The 16,229-nt window shown below is 31.5% G+C and overlaps 2 protein-coding genes across 2 annotated transcripts; one reads left to right on the plus strand and one right to left on the minus strand.

Moving 5' to 3' along the window:
• The first annotated feature begins 5,392 nt into the window (after window positions 1-5,392).
• On the plus strand, window positions 5,393-8,901 carry LOC139839493 (probable protein phosphatase 2C 27). The gene is made up of 4 exons (XM_071829569.1): window positions 5,393-6,198; window positions 6,659-6,853; window positions 6,950-7,155; window positions 8,168-8,901. Exons 1-4 carry the CDS (start codon window positions 6,001-6,003, stop codon window positions 8,730-8,732), a joined length of 1,164 nt encoding a protein of 387 aa, XP_071685670.1. The 5' UTR covers window positions 5,393-6,000; the 3' UTR covers window positions 8,733-8,901.
• Window positions 8,902-9,509: 608 nt separating this feature from the next.
• LOC139843594 (uncharacterized) lies at window positions 9,510-12,264 on the minus strand. Its single transcript, XM_071833706.1, has 9 exons — window positions 12,126-12,264; window positions 11,366-11,392; window positions 11,204-11,283; window positions 10,917-10,989; window positions 10,705-10,765; window positions 10,501-10,552; window positions 10,333-10,357; window positions 9,925-10,019; window positions 9,510-9,716 (listed from the first exon to the last, which is right to left on the minus strand). Exons 1-9 carry the CDS (start codon window positions 12,228-12,230, stop codon window positions 9,665-9,667), a joined length of 570 nt encoding a protein of 189 aa, XP_071689807.1. The 5' UTR covers window positions 12,231-12,264; the 3' UTR covers window positions 9,510-9,664.
• Between the last annotated feature and the right edge of the window lie 3,965 nt (window positions 12,265-16,229).

A 16,229-nucleotide genomic window follows, 5' to 3' on the forward strand; every position in this document is an offset into this window, starting at 1 on the left:
ATGTTTTTCAAGGAAACGTTGCAATCACCAAATCATCACCATGTATCTTATTTTGACTGCATTGTCAACGGAAGTACTGTTGTAAACTATTATTTATGGTGATTGTCTATATGTAGAAATCATCAGATGTCGAAAACCTTTGATTTAAATATTCATTTATGGTGTGCCTTTTCAAAAGAATGCAATGTTTACAAAACGTATCATATAGAGGTCAAATACCTCGCAATGAAATCAATGAATGACGTGTTCGTCCATATGAATTTTGAGCGATCGTCACATCATCCAAGCTTTGTTTCGGGCATCAAGCGTACGTGTGAGATTCCAACCCGAAGATTTTGATCCGGAATGTTTAATGTTATTTGTTTGGTTATTCATGTATTCTGTAGCTTTTCAATGTTTATTTGTTTTTTCTTCAAGCTTGTACTGTTCCCTCTATAAGTTTGTTTGAATCAATTCATCAATCTGATGAAGCGATTATTTATAATATTCCCCCATTTTGCTAAAATAAAATAAAAATATATAACATCGGTTTTGAACATTATAATCATATCGATTTCAACTATTAAAAATAATCCGAAACGGCGTAGTGTATCAAGATTGATTAAAGTAACATCAAACTTTTAAAACTATATAATCGTCAAAAACTAAAACGAAATATATCGTTGACTTTTTTATAAATTATTGAAGCAGGTTTACATGACGCATTGGATCAATTTATTGAGTTGGTAGGGTAAAAGTACGGTTTGGATAGGTTTTGACGTTTGTTCGTTGACTGATACTCCCAAACGTTTATAGAGTACTTACAAGTCAAAATACTTGGTCAACGTTCCAAGCTGATCATGTTCATACATACGAGTATTATCTTTGTCAAAGACCCATATATATTTGGTTTGATACTTTGTTTAAGGTTGGTTTTTGACTACGTTGGGTGTTTGTTTGTTTAATTTTCGTTCTTTGATTAGATATATAGATGTTTTTATGTTTAGCTTGTTTCTTAGAGCATTCTCAATCATGAAACCCTTCTTCATATTAACACACTGCCACATCTGCGCCACATCACTATTTCCTCATCATTTCATTCACATCACTAACTTATCACAATTCACTCCTAATAACACACCTTTATTATTTTAATATTAAAGTTAATAATATTAATAATAATAATAATTTAATTTATTTGTATTGTTATTTATTATTTATTTATTATTCAAAATGACAAAATAACAAAACGGGTACGATACAACTAAAAGATTTTCAGCAAAATAGAGGTTGTTGGTGGTGGGCCACATAATTAAAATAGAGAAGAAAAAGAAAAAAATATCATCTCCTCCCTTTCAACATCCATCTCCTCCCTTTTTCTTCGTACACATACATCGAGCTCCAAAACACCATTTTTAATCTCATTTTCAACTTATAGGTCAAAGTATAAAAACAATACATAAATAAATAAATACTAATAAAAAATTAAAAAACAACTATAACTCTCGTCCTCCAAAATATCCGATATTCACTAAATGATCCACGGACCAAGATTGGCAAGGGTTTAACGAATTGCTGCCGTCAGTGTTAAAAATTGGCGAGTTCGAAGACAGTGTATTGGCGACTACCGCTGGGAATCCTCTTATTCAATTTTATTTATTCTTTAAGCTTTCTCATTTATATAAGTTCTTTTTTCACAAAAAGATCCATATTTGTGAAAATGGTAAACATTTTTTTTTGAACGGCTTGGTTGGTCCTCCTTCCCTTACCCCCCACCAGGGGCGAAGATGGTATGGGGCAGGGGGGCGGGCGCCCCCGGTGGATTTTTTTTTCAGTGTAAAAATTTTGGGTTTTTTGACTTTGCCCCGGTGGAATTTTTTTTTTTGCCCCCAAACCTACATATTTTACCCCAAAACCTTCAAATTTTGCCCCAAATTCTTCAACTTTTGCCCCAAAATCTTCAAATTTTGCCCCAAAATCTTCAACTTTTGCCCAAAAATCTTCAAATTTTGTTCAAAAAAATTGCTACGGTTAAAAAAATTTTTTTTGCCCCCGGTGAAAAAAATCCTAGTTTCGCCTCTGCCCCCCACTGGAAACCCACTCTCGAATCTTCGCACTTACGTGAACCCGATCGATTTTATTATGTACCCCACCACCAGAAACTGGTGAACTGGGGAACCCGTTACGGATTGTAGCCCGTCGCGGTTTATGCATAATATGTGGGAAAACCAGCCCCATTCGAGACTCGAACCTGTGACCAGGCGAAGCCCTACTAAGGAATTGTACCACTCAGCCAGAAGCTCGGTGAAAATGGTAAATTGACACGAGGGGAAGCAAGTATATATTTGTTTGAAATAAACTTGCAAAAAATAATAATAAAAAACAATATAAGTAACAAATAGACACAACAATTTATGTGATGCAACAAAATTCTCTCTATGTCCACCCCTAAAAGTTTCATTATTCTTATTCTTATAATGAAAAAAGATTTCGATACGATAAATAGTACACTAAGAGTTAACCAACCTCTTAAATTTTAACTTTTAAGACAGTTTTAGGTACCCTAGTTTCCAATCCTTACAACAAGAATACACTCTGAGTATGGGTACCTAGCCATCTATCTAGATTTGATCCTTACATATAAAAGAGAAACAACTACAATCACACCCTACATTCTAGCTTTGACATTGTACAAGGCAGATCTCAATTTTCTTCAAATGTTAGGCTACTATTATTACCAAATTACCAAATACGGAGTAGTTACCTAAATTTTTCATGCTCAGAAATTAGTTACTCCGTAAAGATAATTTTGAGCCAGAGGAGGAAAAAGTAAAAAGTATTTGTGAAATTCATCTAAATACATTTTTTACAAAGCTTTTTAACAAATTACACTTTTTTAAAAAATTGCAAAGATACACCATTGACGAACAAGATTCGAACACGACCTTGTTCAAACTCAACAATGACCACATTCAGCTACAATGACCGATACAATTGTATTTTGAAACCGTGCGCCGAGTTCAAACACAACCTTGTTAGAACTTAGGTTCGAACAGGCTCGAACACTTCCATATTAGAACTCAACTATGGCTACCTTGCAACTACGAGGGCCGATAAATTATATTTCGAACGCATGCACTAGGTTCGAATACAAACATGTCACTGTAAGAACTCAACAATGCTCACATTTCAGCTACGATGACCGATAAAATTGAATTTCGAACCCGCGCCCTAGGTTCAAACACGAGCTTGTTTGAACCTATGGTGTATATTTGATTTTTTTTCTAGAAGTGTATTTTTTTTTAAAATCTTCAAGAAAAGCGTATTTTGGTGATTTTCTCTAAATATTTCTATATTTTTAAAAATTTTAATTATATAAATGGTTTTTGTTTAGTGGCATGAGATTAACTACTTAATCAAACAATTTTGGTTATTGTTCATGAACACGAATAAAAATTATTTAAAATTAAGTTTATTATAAAATGAAAATTTAATGTCAAAACAAGACATAGATAATAATTTTGAAAAAGAGGGAATCAATCTCAATTATATATGTTACATTGTTTATTGTTTTTGGATAGCCAAATATTATTTATAAGAACTCTTAGCAACAAACTAGGAAATGAGCAAAATTACACCGGCTTTGAAAGCCACGAATTTCATGATACGTCGATTTTATCCCTACTAGCGATTTAAATAAAAAAAGGTAAATAAATAGAATCAAAAAGCAATTGTTTTTCATCGGTCGAGGTTGGAACACCACACTATACATGTATCTTCGAATATGCCAAACCCCTATGCCAAACCGTCGAAGCAACTATCACAAACAATCTAGAGTTCACTTCCATTCTTTTGCGCCAATCATCAAACCACGCGATCCAATCTGACCACTTGTCAAACAAAAGTCAAGGCATGTTCACCCAAATCATATTTTACTTCCATAAGATAACATGACAATACTTCTCTTTCTTTAAATATATGAATATATTCCTCTTTCTCTAAAACAATATTTCCTCTTACTGTTTCTCTTCTTCCATTTCACCAGAGTTGATGTCAAGCGTTTGAATACCCGGTAGCTTCTTGAAAAGTAATGAGAGTTTCCAATTGAAAGTGTTTTACAAATTTACCTATTTATCTTCGAGAAAACACTATCATACATTTTTTATTATTCTAAAATCATATGTATATAAATATAATCTGCAACTTATGGGTTTAAAATTGATTCCATTTAACCAACAACGTGAACAACGAATATGTGATCGATATTTTTGAAAATTAACAATTTATCTATAAATTTTTGATTGTACGAATTACTAAAAACTTTTATTATTTGATTTTATTTATAAACTATTAAGAATTCTGACCTTTAATTGTAAAAAGTATAACACACTACTGATTGTGCAAATTACAACAAACTAATATGGATGAATCAAAAATGAATACGAATATTTATAAAAAAAAAAAAAAAAAAGTCAAGTGGCTACGGAAGTGAATATCGTATCCATATTCTCTCTTTTGTCATCCTAAATTGTACTGATATATTAACAGGGGTGTTAATGAGTTATTATTATCCCTATAGACTAGAACACATGGTTAGATTCGCAGTTTCAGTTCTATCGTCGCTTTGAGTTCGCGTTCACACTACAATCGGTCCCTCAACTTCGACTTACTTTACACAACGACCCCCCGAGTTTACACTTTTCCGAGGGTTGAAAGCGTAATTATATAATCTTTTTGGGAGGTGATATTTCCAAATATGATTTTGATAGATCCACACATATATATTGCTACTTTCCAGTTATACCCTCCGATAATTTGAAATGAAAAATTTATATAACACATCATTAAGGGTAATTTAGTGAATTTATGTGAATCTATCAAAAATAAGTTTGGAAATATCAATTCCCTTTTTAAAATAAAAGAATTAACTCCACCAGAAATTTTAACGGGCCCTATCTTCTCGCTCGGTGCGAGTTAAATTTGTCCGAGACCATCGTTCAACTCGAAAAAATCTGATGAACACAACGTGACTAACTATACACGAAACGGACATCGTTAAAAAACACTAAATAACGGGCCCTATATTGTCGCTCGATGCGAGTTAAATTTTTACGAGACCACCGTTCAACTCGAAATAATTTTACGAACACAACGAGACTAACTATACGCGAAACGGACATCGTTAAAAAAAACACTAAATATTTCGGGCTATATTTCATACATATACATACATGTCCAACAAACAACCATATTAGGTAGCAAACAACGTATATCCAAATTCGACCGCGCATTGAATACAACCGTAGCAACGCACGGTCCATTTTTTTTTTTTTTTAGTATGAATATAAAGGATCGAAAAGCAAATAACTTTTTTTGATAAATGCACAGCCTTTTTCGGCATTTCCGATTTTTTCTCTCTCTGAATCTCTGATTTCTACTTGAAGTAGTGCTTTCTAGGGTTTCTTAAATTTGGTCAAAATTAAAATAAACCAAGGAACAAAAGTATCACAATCTGCTTCTTCATCCGTGAGCAATCTCTCTTATCAGCATCTATCATACTGTTAAATTCTCATTAAAGCTTGGATCTTGCTTTTAACAATCAGTGGATGTTTATAAGTCTAGATTCCATTTTATCAACTATTTAGGTTCAAGATTCGGTCTAAAGTTGTGATCTTTCATGCTAGCAATAAGGTTTTTGGTTGGTTTGTGGACTTATTAATCACTAATCATTGGTTTATGAATAAAAATTGGATCTTTGAAGGTCTATGTTCATGGGTTTTGTATAAATTACTAGGATCGCAATGGAATAAACCCAGAAAATTGAAGTTGTGTGTTCTTTTTTTGATTGCTTTCTGATAATTCTAAGTTGGACTATTTAAGGGAATAAAGCAACAACTCGAAAAAAAAGTAAAAACCAACTGCTCCAGATACAGAATAACTAGGCCTAAGTTTTGTATTGTTTTGTTTATTCAAGATCTTGTTGAAGGGTTAGTAGTTGCTTTTACTGGAGTTGAGTGGTTTATGGCAGCTGGCACGGGTTTTTCGCAGTCTTATGTAATGGTGGATGATAGTTTTAATAATGATATTACTTCAGATAGAGAAGAAAAGTCTCAAAATTCAGACCAATTGAGTCAACTCGATGTCGGAAAACCGCCTAGACATCTTCCGGTTGTTCGTCATAGTATAAGCACAGCAACGTTGCTGACGCCTACTGATCCGGTATATAAACTATTTTTATCTTTAAAGTTGATCAAGAATCTTTTGTTGTGCAGATCTTCATTTTCAATTATATTCTGTGTTCATAGTTGGCTTTTGATTCATGTTTGATGTCTTTTTAAATTGTTTCTTTTCTCATGTATGGAAATGGAAATGGAAATAGAAAGAGTGGATATGTGTAGGTTTATTACCACTGTGATGATTATAATTATCTCATTTATATGTAAGAAACGATAATATTTGTGGATTCAGAGTCGTCATGTTCGAACGTCACTAGGTTATACCTACGTCAAAAGAGACTTGTTCTCCTCGCGTTACCTAAGTAGGGAAAATCTCTCATGTTTATTGTAGGTGTTTGGAGGTTTACGGAGCCGTATTGACAAGGCAACAAAACAAAAATAAATGTTTTTTTTTTTTATTTTGCTCGATTTATTCTCTCATATTCATCATGTAACGTTTCTAGGATTTTGACCTTGGGATTGTTAGCATAAAGTCAACTTCAGGTGGGAAATCGGAATATACTCCGATGATCAGATCGGGAAGTTGTGCAGAAAAAGGGCCGAAAGAATATATGGAGGATGAACATATATGTATAGACGACCTTCTTCAACATTTAGACAGAACAGACGGTTTTCCTTCTCTTGGTGCTTTCTATGGAGTATGTGCCAATGCATCTTCTTTAATACTAACTTGTTTGACATTGAATCTTGGGTCATAGTATTTTATTGACATAAGTGATTATTGATAAAAACAGGTTTTTGATGGTCATGGTGGGACCGACGCTGCATGTTATGTTAGAAAGAACATATTGAAGTTCATAGTAGAGGATCCTCATTTTCCTGGTTGCTTGAAAAAGGCGATTCGAAATGCGTACATAAAAGCTGATCAAGCATTTGCAGAGAACAGCTCGGTTGACGTATCTTCAGGAACTACTGCATTGACCACATTCATATTTGGAAGGTAGGTGAGCGAGCTTAATCTTCTTGTTTCTTTCACGCTCATTAATCACTTGAGATTTGAGAATCATATGATTTAGGAAACTTTACTTTAATCAATCAACTATTAGAGATTAGAGATAATAATAATAATAATCTTATCTTATATATATATATAGAAGCATATACACTAGTGGTGGCAAAATGGGCTATTCGGTTTGGTTGGGTAACATGTCAAAACAGGCACAGCTTGTGTACATGTTGAAGAATGGCAATATGGGCGGGTCAGATGCATTAGGCAACTTTTGATCCATTAGTGGTAAAACACTACGTGAATCGACACATTTTTTACCAAGGTTGAAAAAGACACGAGACGGGGTCGAGGCAGTCGGGACCATCGAGAGTTGGAATTGTCAAGACGGGGTTGAGATGGATGTTGACCAACACTGACTTTTTATATAATTTTCAAACATAAACTTTTCAAGTTTAAAGCAAATACATTGCAGATAATATTTCATACATAAACAATTTAAATATAAACATGTAAAACAACAATATTTCGAACATATTCAATTCTTTAAACATAGATATTTGCCGTTAATTTGAAATATTTATGTTCAAAATGTTTATGTTTGAATACACATAAAAAGTCAACGTTGGTCAACTTCCGTCTCGACCCTGTCTTGACCTTTTTTTTTTTAGGTTTTTGATCGTTTTTTTACTTTTGTTGACCGTTGTTTAATCGTTGACCTTTTTTAACCCGTTTTTAGATTCGTTGCGACGGTACACTAGTAAATCCGTTGCAACGGCCGTCTCGGCCGTTTTTGCAACACTGTTTGTAAGTAAATGAATCGAAATTGGCAGGTTAATATCTTTAGGTTTTTAGTTTTTACTTGTTAAATTTCTGAATCATTTGTTATCTGTAAATTACTTATCAGTGGCTTTACAAGCTAATTTAATCTAATACCACTATTTATCTAACTAATTAATCATCTATATTATGTATTATTGGGTTATATATGGATTGTTTTGTTTAGGATGATGGTAGTTGCAAATGCCGGCGATTGTCGGGCCGTGTTAGGAAAAAGAGGCAGAGCGTTAGAACTATCAAACGACCACAAGCCTAATAGTATATCCGAGAGACATAGAATTGAACAACTTGGTGGTGTCATTTATGACGGTTACTTAAACGGTCAATTATCAGTTTCCCGAGCCCTCGGAGATTGGCACATGAAAGGCCCGAAAGGCTCAGCCTGCTCGTTAAGTGCTGAACCCGAGCTACAAGAAATCTTGTTAATGGAAGATGATGAGTTTCTAATTATGGGCTGCGATGGTTTATGGGATGTAATGAGTAGTCAATGTGCTGTAACTATAGCCCGAAAGGAATTGATGATTCATAATGACCCTGAACGATGTTCACGAGAGCTTGTTCGTGAAGCACTTAAAAGGAGTACGTGCGATAATTTAACGGTGATTGTGATATGTTTTTCGCCGGACCCGCCACCGTGGATTGAGGTACAATCTCAAATGGGTGGTCATAGAAGGAGTATATCTTCGGAAGGGCTAAATTTTCTTAAAGGTGTTTTAGACGGTAACATGTGAAAGTCGTGTTTATAAAGCTCTGGTGTAGTCGTTTTTGGGAAATAAGACAAATTTGTTTAATTTCTTTTTTATTATTATTATTTTGGTGTATTTTTGTACATTTGGTAAGTTGTGTTATCGATAGATAGAAGTCATGATGTTTCAATTATTTTCCCCAATGTACAATATTTCTGAGTTTGTTATAGTTCAAACCTTTTTTGTCATGTACAATTTTACTGGTGTCGTCGCTTGGAACTTGCTGTATACGAGTATCAAATCAAGTCTTTGGGATCTGACTAGTCACCCGTTTTGGTATTTATTACGATGAAAATTAAAAAAAATAAATAAATAAAATACTTTTTCCAAGTGACTAAGGAATCGAGGTCGATCGCTATGAGGTCTGGTCGCAACTTAGATTTCTCGGTTACAACCATGTAATGACTTGGTCATCTCGGTCTTGGCACATCGCATGTGCGATGTGCAATGTATGCTAATCAAAAAATCAGAGTCATGATCAGGAAATCTTTCAGGCCGTGACTAGGCGATGAGAGTCATATCCAACCGGGGGAATCACGAACATCACACGGGTGTGATGTGCTGAGGGATAGGGAAATTGGAAAATTTGAAAATTAAAGAATTAAGGGCAAAATGTAATAATCCCTTGAAAAAGGAGTATTTGTTTTCCCAAAATATAGAATATATAGAATGTGAAGTGTGGGATATTTCAAATGATCATATTCAAACGCTAATTTAATTTTAGTGAAACAACCAACCAGCTAATAATAACCAGATGGCTCATAAGAGTTTAATGAGTTTTCTAGTAATAAAATGTAACTAAGTGTTCCATCAACAAGTACAAAAATGGTACAACGTTCACCTAAATTAGTAAATGGTTATCGATTTGGCTTTGGCATCCAATGTTCTTTGGGTTACATTCTCCTGATCATGTTATCTCAAAGTTCTCCGTGTACTCCATCCTCTTCACCATCACTTGAGTCGTAGCCACTGCACACAAAGATTAGACTTCATATGTGTTCATTCTAGCCATGATGTAACATGAATTGGTTATTAATGCTTATAGTGCTTTTTGTAGCATAAAAGAGCTGGATATATCATATCAATTATTTGGAAATCTATGCAAGAAAAGTTGAATTACAATTTTTAAAAACAGTTGTAGCCTAAACTCAAGTCCCAAAAGTCTTAGTAAAGTTACCTAGTAGTCTGGTGGCAATGTTTGCTAAGATCGTGGCACAAAACTTTGCTTACTTCTCCTATCTTAACCGATCCATTCATTATCAATTCTGCCAGCTGACATCATACACGTCACACGACAACAAAAAGTAACCATCAAAGAATGTTTCAAGGTAGAAAAGTAATGAAAGTATTAAAATAACCATATGGATTAGGAGAGGCAACTCGGGACTCATTTAATTTGTCTGATTCATTAACACTGATATATTGGAATCAACCCATTTATAATAAATAGGTCAGAATTACCACCTCTGATTATTTTCTTTTTCTAACACACCAGCATTAAGGGGTCCACAAAATGGGAATATATACCCAATATGGATTAGATAATTAGCAACAAACGATTAGCTGTAAGAAAGCAATTATTCACCTCATCTTCTGTTTCCTCGAGTAACCTGGTACATTAAAAAAGAAAGTTAGATTGGTGTGCATATTTTTCCAAAAGATATGATAATAGTAATCATGAATTGGTGAAATAAATTAAACTGCTTTTCGATACCAAGGAAAGTTACAATATGATTTTGGTTTCACATCTCACCTTCCACAATAAGATGATATCTCTTTCGAGTAAGCACGAGATTCTTGCTTATCTACACATGAGATGAACAAATCGTCATACGTTAAATTATTTATTTAGGTAATGATATCGTGTATCCATAATTAAGTCAGTAACAGTATTAGCTTCGCAATGAAGCAACTCTATACAACAAGCTTACAAAAGGAAGTTGTCACCAATACATACTATCAGTGATGATGTCATCCCAGCTATCCACTTTCATCCACAGTTTTTTGCTTGAATCTATCTGTATATAACACCATTGACTGGGTGAGAATACGATTAATGTTATTGCAGAAATAGAGTAACCAACTTAACAGATATTGTATATATTTGATAGGTTATAAGTATAGGCCATTTATATTCAAAGAGTGACAGATAAAGCATTTATTTATTACCTTTTGAAGAGTATAATCTTGCATCTTATCGCACAGTCCATCCAGAAGGTCAACAACTCTTAGCTCACTTACTCTGTAAAATAGGAGTTGATCATCACGTTTTTACAGACATATTTTTTACATTTTTGTATAGTTTTTTTTATTCTATAATAATAATATTAATATGTGGGGTCGCTAGTAAACAAACTGTGTTTAATCTGATTATCTCATCACTGAAAACTTTTCTGGTTCTAACGCAAAAGCTAAATGAAGTAGTAAAATACAGATAAAGGGTTTTGAACTATTACTTGTAATCTATCACTTTTCCTCTTCGTTGACCTTTGGAGTCCAAGCGATTTCTCAAGTCAAGATGGTTTTTTGGTTTCTCCTGGAACAATATATAAAATAAAATGCTTGTATAAAAATAGAACATTGATGCATGAATGAAATTACACATTAGAGGGTCATACCTTCATCATTCCAAGTTCCAGTTCCTCCTACAAAACATATAACAATAAGACTACTTCAATCATATACCAAAAACATCTTCACTTTTGGTTGATTCTCAGTCATAAACTCACTAAGTCCCGGCTAAATGTTTTGTCAGAAAAATTGCACATACACAAATTTCAACTGCTTAGTTATTTACCACAAAAATTTAACAAAGCGTAACAGATCCTCAATTGTCTTTTTTAAACAAGTGCAAGTGAATTCAGAGCTTTATGAAACAGGTTCATTTCGATTACCTACAACAAAATGTTCAACCTAACTATAAAATATAAAAAGAGCTTCCCCAATTATCAAATAATCAAGGTACAAATAGCATTACAATCAGCTTTAGGTGTCGAAAATGCTAAAATCTACCCCAAAATGCAAAATATTAGGTAGGCAAACTACACATTATATCACCCACCTACAATCAGCTTTCTTCTAACTATAATAAATCATAGAAACTAATTTCAAATGTAACCATAACATATCCTCCTTTGTTTGGCCTAATTATGCAATCTAAGTTTCACCATTACAAAAATCCTAAAAATAAATTTCATGACACACAACATAAAAGGGTTTAGTAATTATAGAAATTTACTATTGTATCCAAATCAAACTATGCTTCGGGTTACTTGCAATAAACCCTAACAGAAAATATGAACTGGATTTTAAATAACCAACTACTGATCAGATAATAATTATATAAATTAAAATACTCCAATGAATTTGATTACTTACAGCTACAGCATTGCAAGCTCTGCATCTGTCGTGAATGGAGTGCGTTATAGATACAGTAATTAGTATAGTAACGACGAAAATCAACCGTCGTAACGCCACCGCCATCTTCTACTATTTTCTCCCGGATCCAATCAAACACCTACACTCATAAATAAAACGATTAATTAAACCATCGATTGAGTGCTGACTAGAGAGTTTAGTTACGTGGAAAAAGAGTGTTGTGACCAATCATCAAGTGACACGTGGGGCGTACTGGTAGGGCTGTGACACATCAGACTCATAATTGTTGTATTGCTTATTTAACACCCGTTGTTTATTGTAGATGCAGAAGTTACCCCCAAGTCTTAGATATTGTACTTTTGTTAGTGTATCTCGTTATCCAAGTTTAACTTCGTTATAGATTTGCTTTTACTTTGTTTACTAAATTAAATAGGTTTGTTCACCTTGTTAGTGAATTGTTTATAATAGTTAGTTTAGTTGAACTAGGTGGATTCTTCTGCAACGATTGTACTGTTGATCTTCTGTGACGACCCGGAAATTTCCGACCAAATTTAAACTTAATTTCATATGATCTCGTCACGATAAGCAAAGCCTGTTAGGTTGAGTCTCAAATTTTGAACTATTTCATATATCCAATTGACCTTCGACTGTTTCGACGATTCACGAACAACCAATTGTAAATATATACATATATACATATATATATATATATATATATATATATATATATATATATATATATATATATATATATATATATATATATATATTTAAAAATATAATTATATATATATTAATTCGAAATAAAATTTGAAATATTATATTATTTAGTTATTAGAATTAATTTTGTAAAATAAAATAAAATAAGATATAATAAAATTTATTATTAAAATGAATCCATATATAGATATAAAAGTTTATTGAATACATTTATTAATCAATTGTGATACTCGGTTGACGTTTCGTTAGTGTTCATATAGATCTAATACGAAATTATGAAGATTTAAAATGAAAGTTGAATCGTAAATTGATTACGAAGATTTTAGGTTTGATAGAAATATTTTTTATCTTTTTAGTTTAAATTATAATACTCCGTACATATCATTTGGAACTGAAAATAAATATTAGACGCACCATTTTGATCAGGTTTCAAACATTTAATGACCAAAATAAATAAATATATTTACTCTAAAAATTCGGGATTTTTAGGAACACTTTTATATTTTAACTATTTAACAATGGACACGAAATAATATTCGTGGAATTAGGAGATGGCTTTACTATTAGGTGACAACTAATTATTTTGATTTCACATGTTTGATTACTATTTGGCACTGTATGATCATTGAATTTAGGAGTTTGTCCGTTTTTCTTTTTGCTTGTCACTAGCACTTATAGTGCATATTATTTATATATAAACAATATATACAGACATGTAAATATATGATTTCCATTACCACTTCAACTGTCACACCCCCAAATAGGGTCTGGGGTATTTGTGACTAATTATATCAAATCACAGTTGTATAAACGAGAACGACTCTATATGAGACGTTTTATTGAGTTTTGCAGCGGAAGATAAATAGATTACATTGTATTTAATAAACAACGCATTAAATGTCTTTAACTGATATGATATGTAATGAAGACTCCAAGCATAGCAAGCAATCATTATCAAATTAGCAAATGCAAGTCCTTCAAATTATCCATGAATGACTCGTTGAAATGTTGCTTTCAATTAGCAAATACACAGCTGAAGCATTATATAGAACCTGAGAATAAACATGCTAAAGAGTGTCAACTAAAAGGTTGGTGAGTTCATAGGTTTATCATAAATATGATTTCAATAAATAGTGTTAGACCACAAGATTTAATAAAGTTGATATAGAAATATCAATATAAAGTGTTGATTGATATAGAAATACCAATCTAAAAGTAATGCTGAGTTTGTAATATCGCGACTAAATAAAAGTTACCCCGTGACACTTGTTATTCGTGTCGTTGAATCATTATTATGTAGTCAAAGACCAACGGTCAACTGACTAGAGACGTCACTCTCAGTAGCGCTACTCACAATAACTAAGTTTGCATCTTATACCTCAGCAATTAACGATATTACGGCAGGGATTTAGCATGACAAAGCATGTATATAGCATAAAAGTTTGAGTACTTGTGTCTAAATGTAAAACAGTTATAAAAGTTGCGCATGTATTCTCAGCCCAAAAATATATATAAAAAGGGTGCTATGAAAACTCACGATACTGTATTTCGTATTTTACGAGTATGATGGCATTGATCAAGTGCAGAGTTGTCCTCGGATTCACAAACCTATATCAAGTATATATATTAACACATATACTTGTAACCGAATAAATTTATATATGTTATTTCAATTGTTATATATTTCTGTATACTTATATATATATATATATATATATATATATATATATATATATATATATATATATATATATATATATATATATATATATATATATATATATATATATATATATATATATATATATATATATAAGTATTTGTTTGATAAAATAATATTAATAATGATAATGAATAATAAGTTGTATTATTTTGTAATCACAATAATAATACTAGTAGTAAAAATGATAATAATCATAATAAGGTTTTAAAAATAATAATAATATAGTATTGATGATAGCAAAAATGTTAATTTTTGTATAAATGATAATAACGATAATAATTTAATAATAACAATACTAATGTTAATTATAACAATAATAATGGTAATATTACATTAATTTTTATAATAGTAATGATAATAATAAATTTTAGGATGATAATAATATTATTGATAGTAATAATAATTAATACTAGTAAAAATGATAGTAATAATGATAATAATAATGAAAATGATACTTTTAGTAATAAAAATGATAATTTTATTAGTAATGATGAAACTAATAACTTTAATGATAATACTAACAATATTATTAGTAATAATAATGGTAATGATAATAATAATCATATTAATGATAATGATAATTATAATATGGAGTTTAGTATTAGCATAATAAATAATAATAATAATAATAATAATAATAATAATAACTACTAATACTTATGTTAATAATTATATTAATAATAAATGAATGATAATAATAATAACAACAATAATAATAATAATATAATACTCTTAATAATAATAATCATAATATTAATATTAGAATTGAAAAACTACCTTAAAAAGGCTTCAAAACAATTTATGTCGTGGCCATGACTCGAACCCGTGACCTCTCGTAAACCTGACAAACACTCTAACCACTCCTCCATCTTAGTCTTTTTCTGATTTAAATGAAACCTAAATATATTTAATCCATCTGTGTGTTTTTTCCTCCTTCTTCATCATCAAATTAAGTCGACCAAAATCAGACCAAATCATAACCGTGGTTCACATAATGGATTTAAGACTTGAAACTAAATCATAATTAATCTGAGTTTAGTTAAATCAAACAACAAAACAAAAAAAAAAAAAAAAACAAAAAATTTTAAACCAACTGCTGCTGTTTCTCACAGTTTAAAAAAAAATTATGATTTTGAGATTGGGAACGTTTTAGCCAAAGATCACAACACAAAATATGTTTCAAATTACTCCTAGAATGTTTCTAAATTATCAATTTAACTGGAATCATCAAAAACAAATTCGAATTTCGCGAAGAACACGATGTTTTGACTTTTTAGAAATTAATTTTGACTCGGAAATTAAGATTCGTTATGAGGAGTTGGGATATGAAATTTTGCAGGAAGTTTAATTGAATTATTCCTAACAAAACTGCAATTACAGATTTTGAAATAAATTTGAATTCGAGCTTTTGAAGAAAAAGGTATGCATACAGGGCAGAGGAGAAAAGAAGAAAGAAAGAAAAAAATATATCTGTTTTTAAATTATGGTTTGCAGTAGTTAATATATAATGCCAGTTGTTGAATCATGTTGTATCCCTTATTTGACAGAATTTGCAGTAGGTATTCAATCAGGAAGAAGATAATAAAAAAAATCACGAGGAAATAAAGAATAACAGATACTAAAAAAAATATAAAGAAGATATTTTGTTCTTAATAAAGAAA

The sequence above is a fragment of the Rutidosis leptorrhynchoides genome, chromosome 4 (assembly GCF_046630445.1).
Source record: "Rutidosis leptorrhynchoides isolate AG116_Rl617_1_P2 chromosome 4, CSIRO_AGI_Rlap_v1, whole genome shotgun sequence".
Taxonomy (NCBI): domain Eukaryota; kingdom Viridiplantae; phylum Streptophyta; class Magnoliopsida; order Asterales; family Asteraceae; genus Rutidosis; species Rutidosis leptorrhynchoides.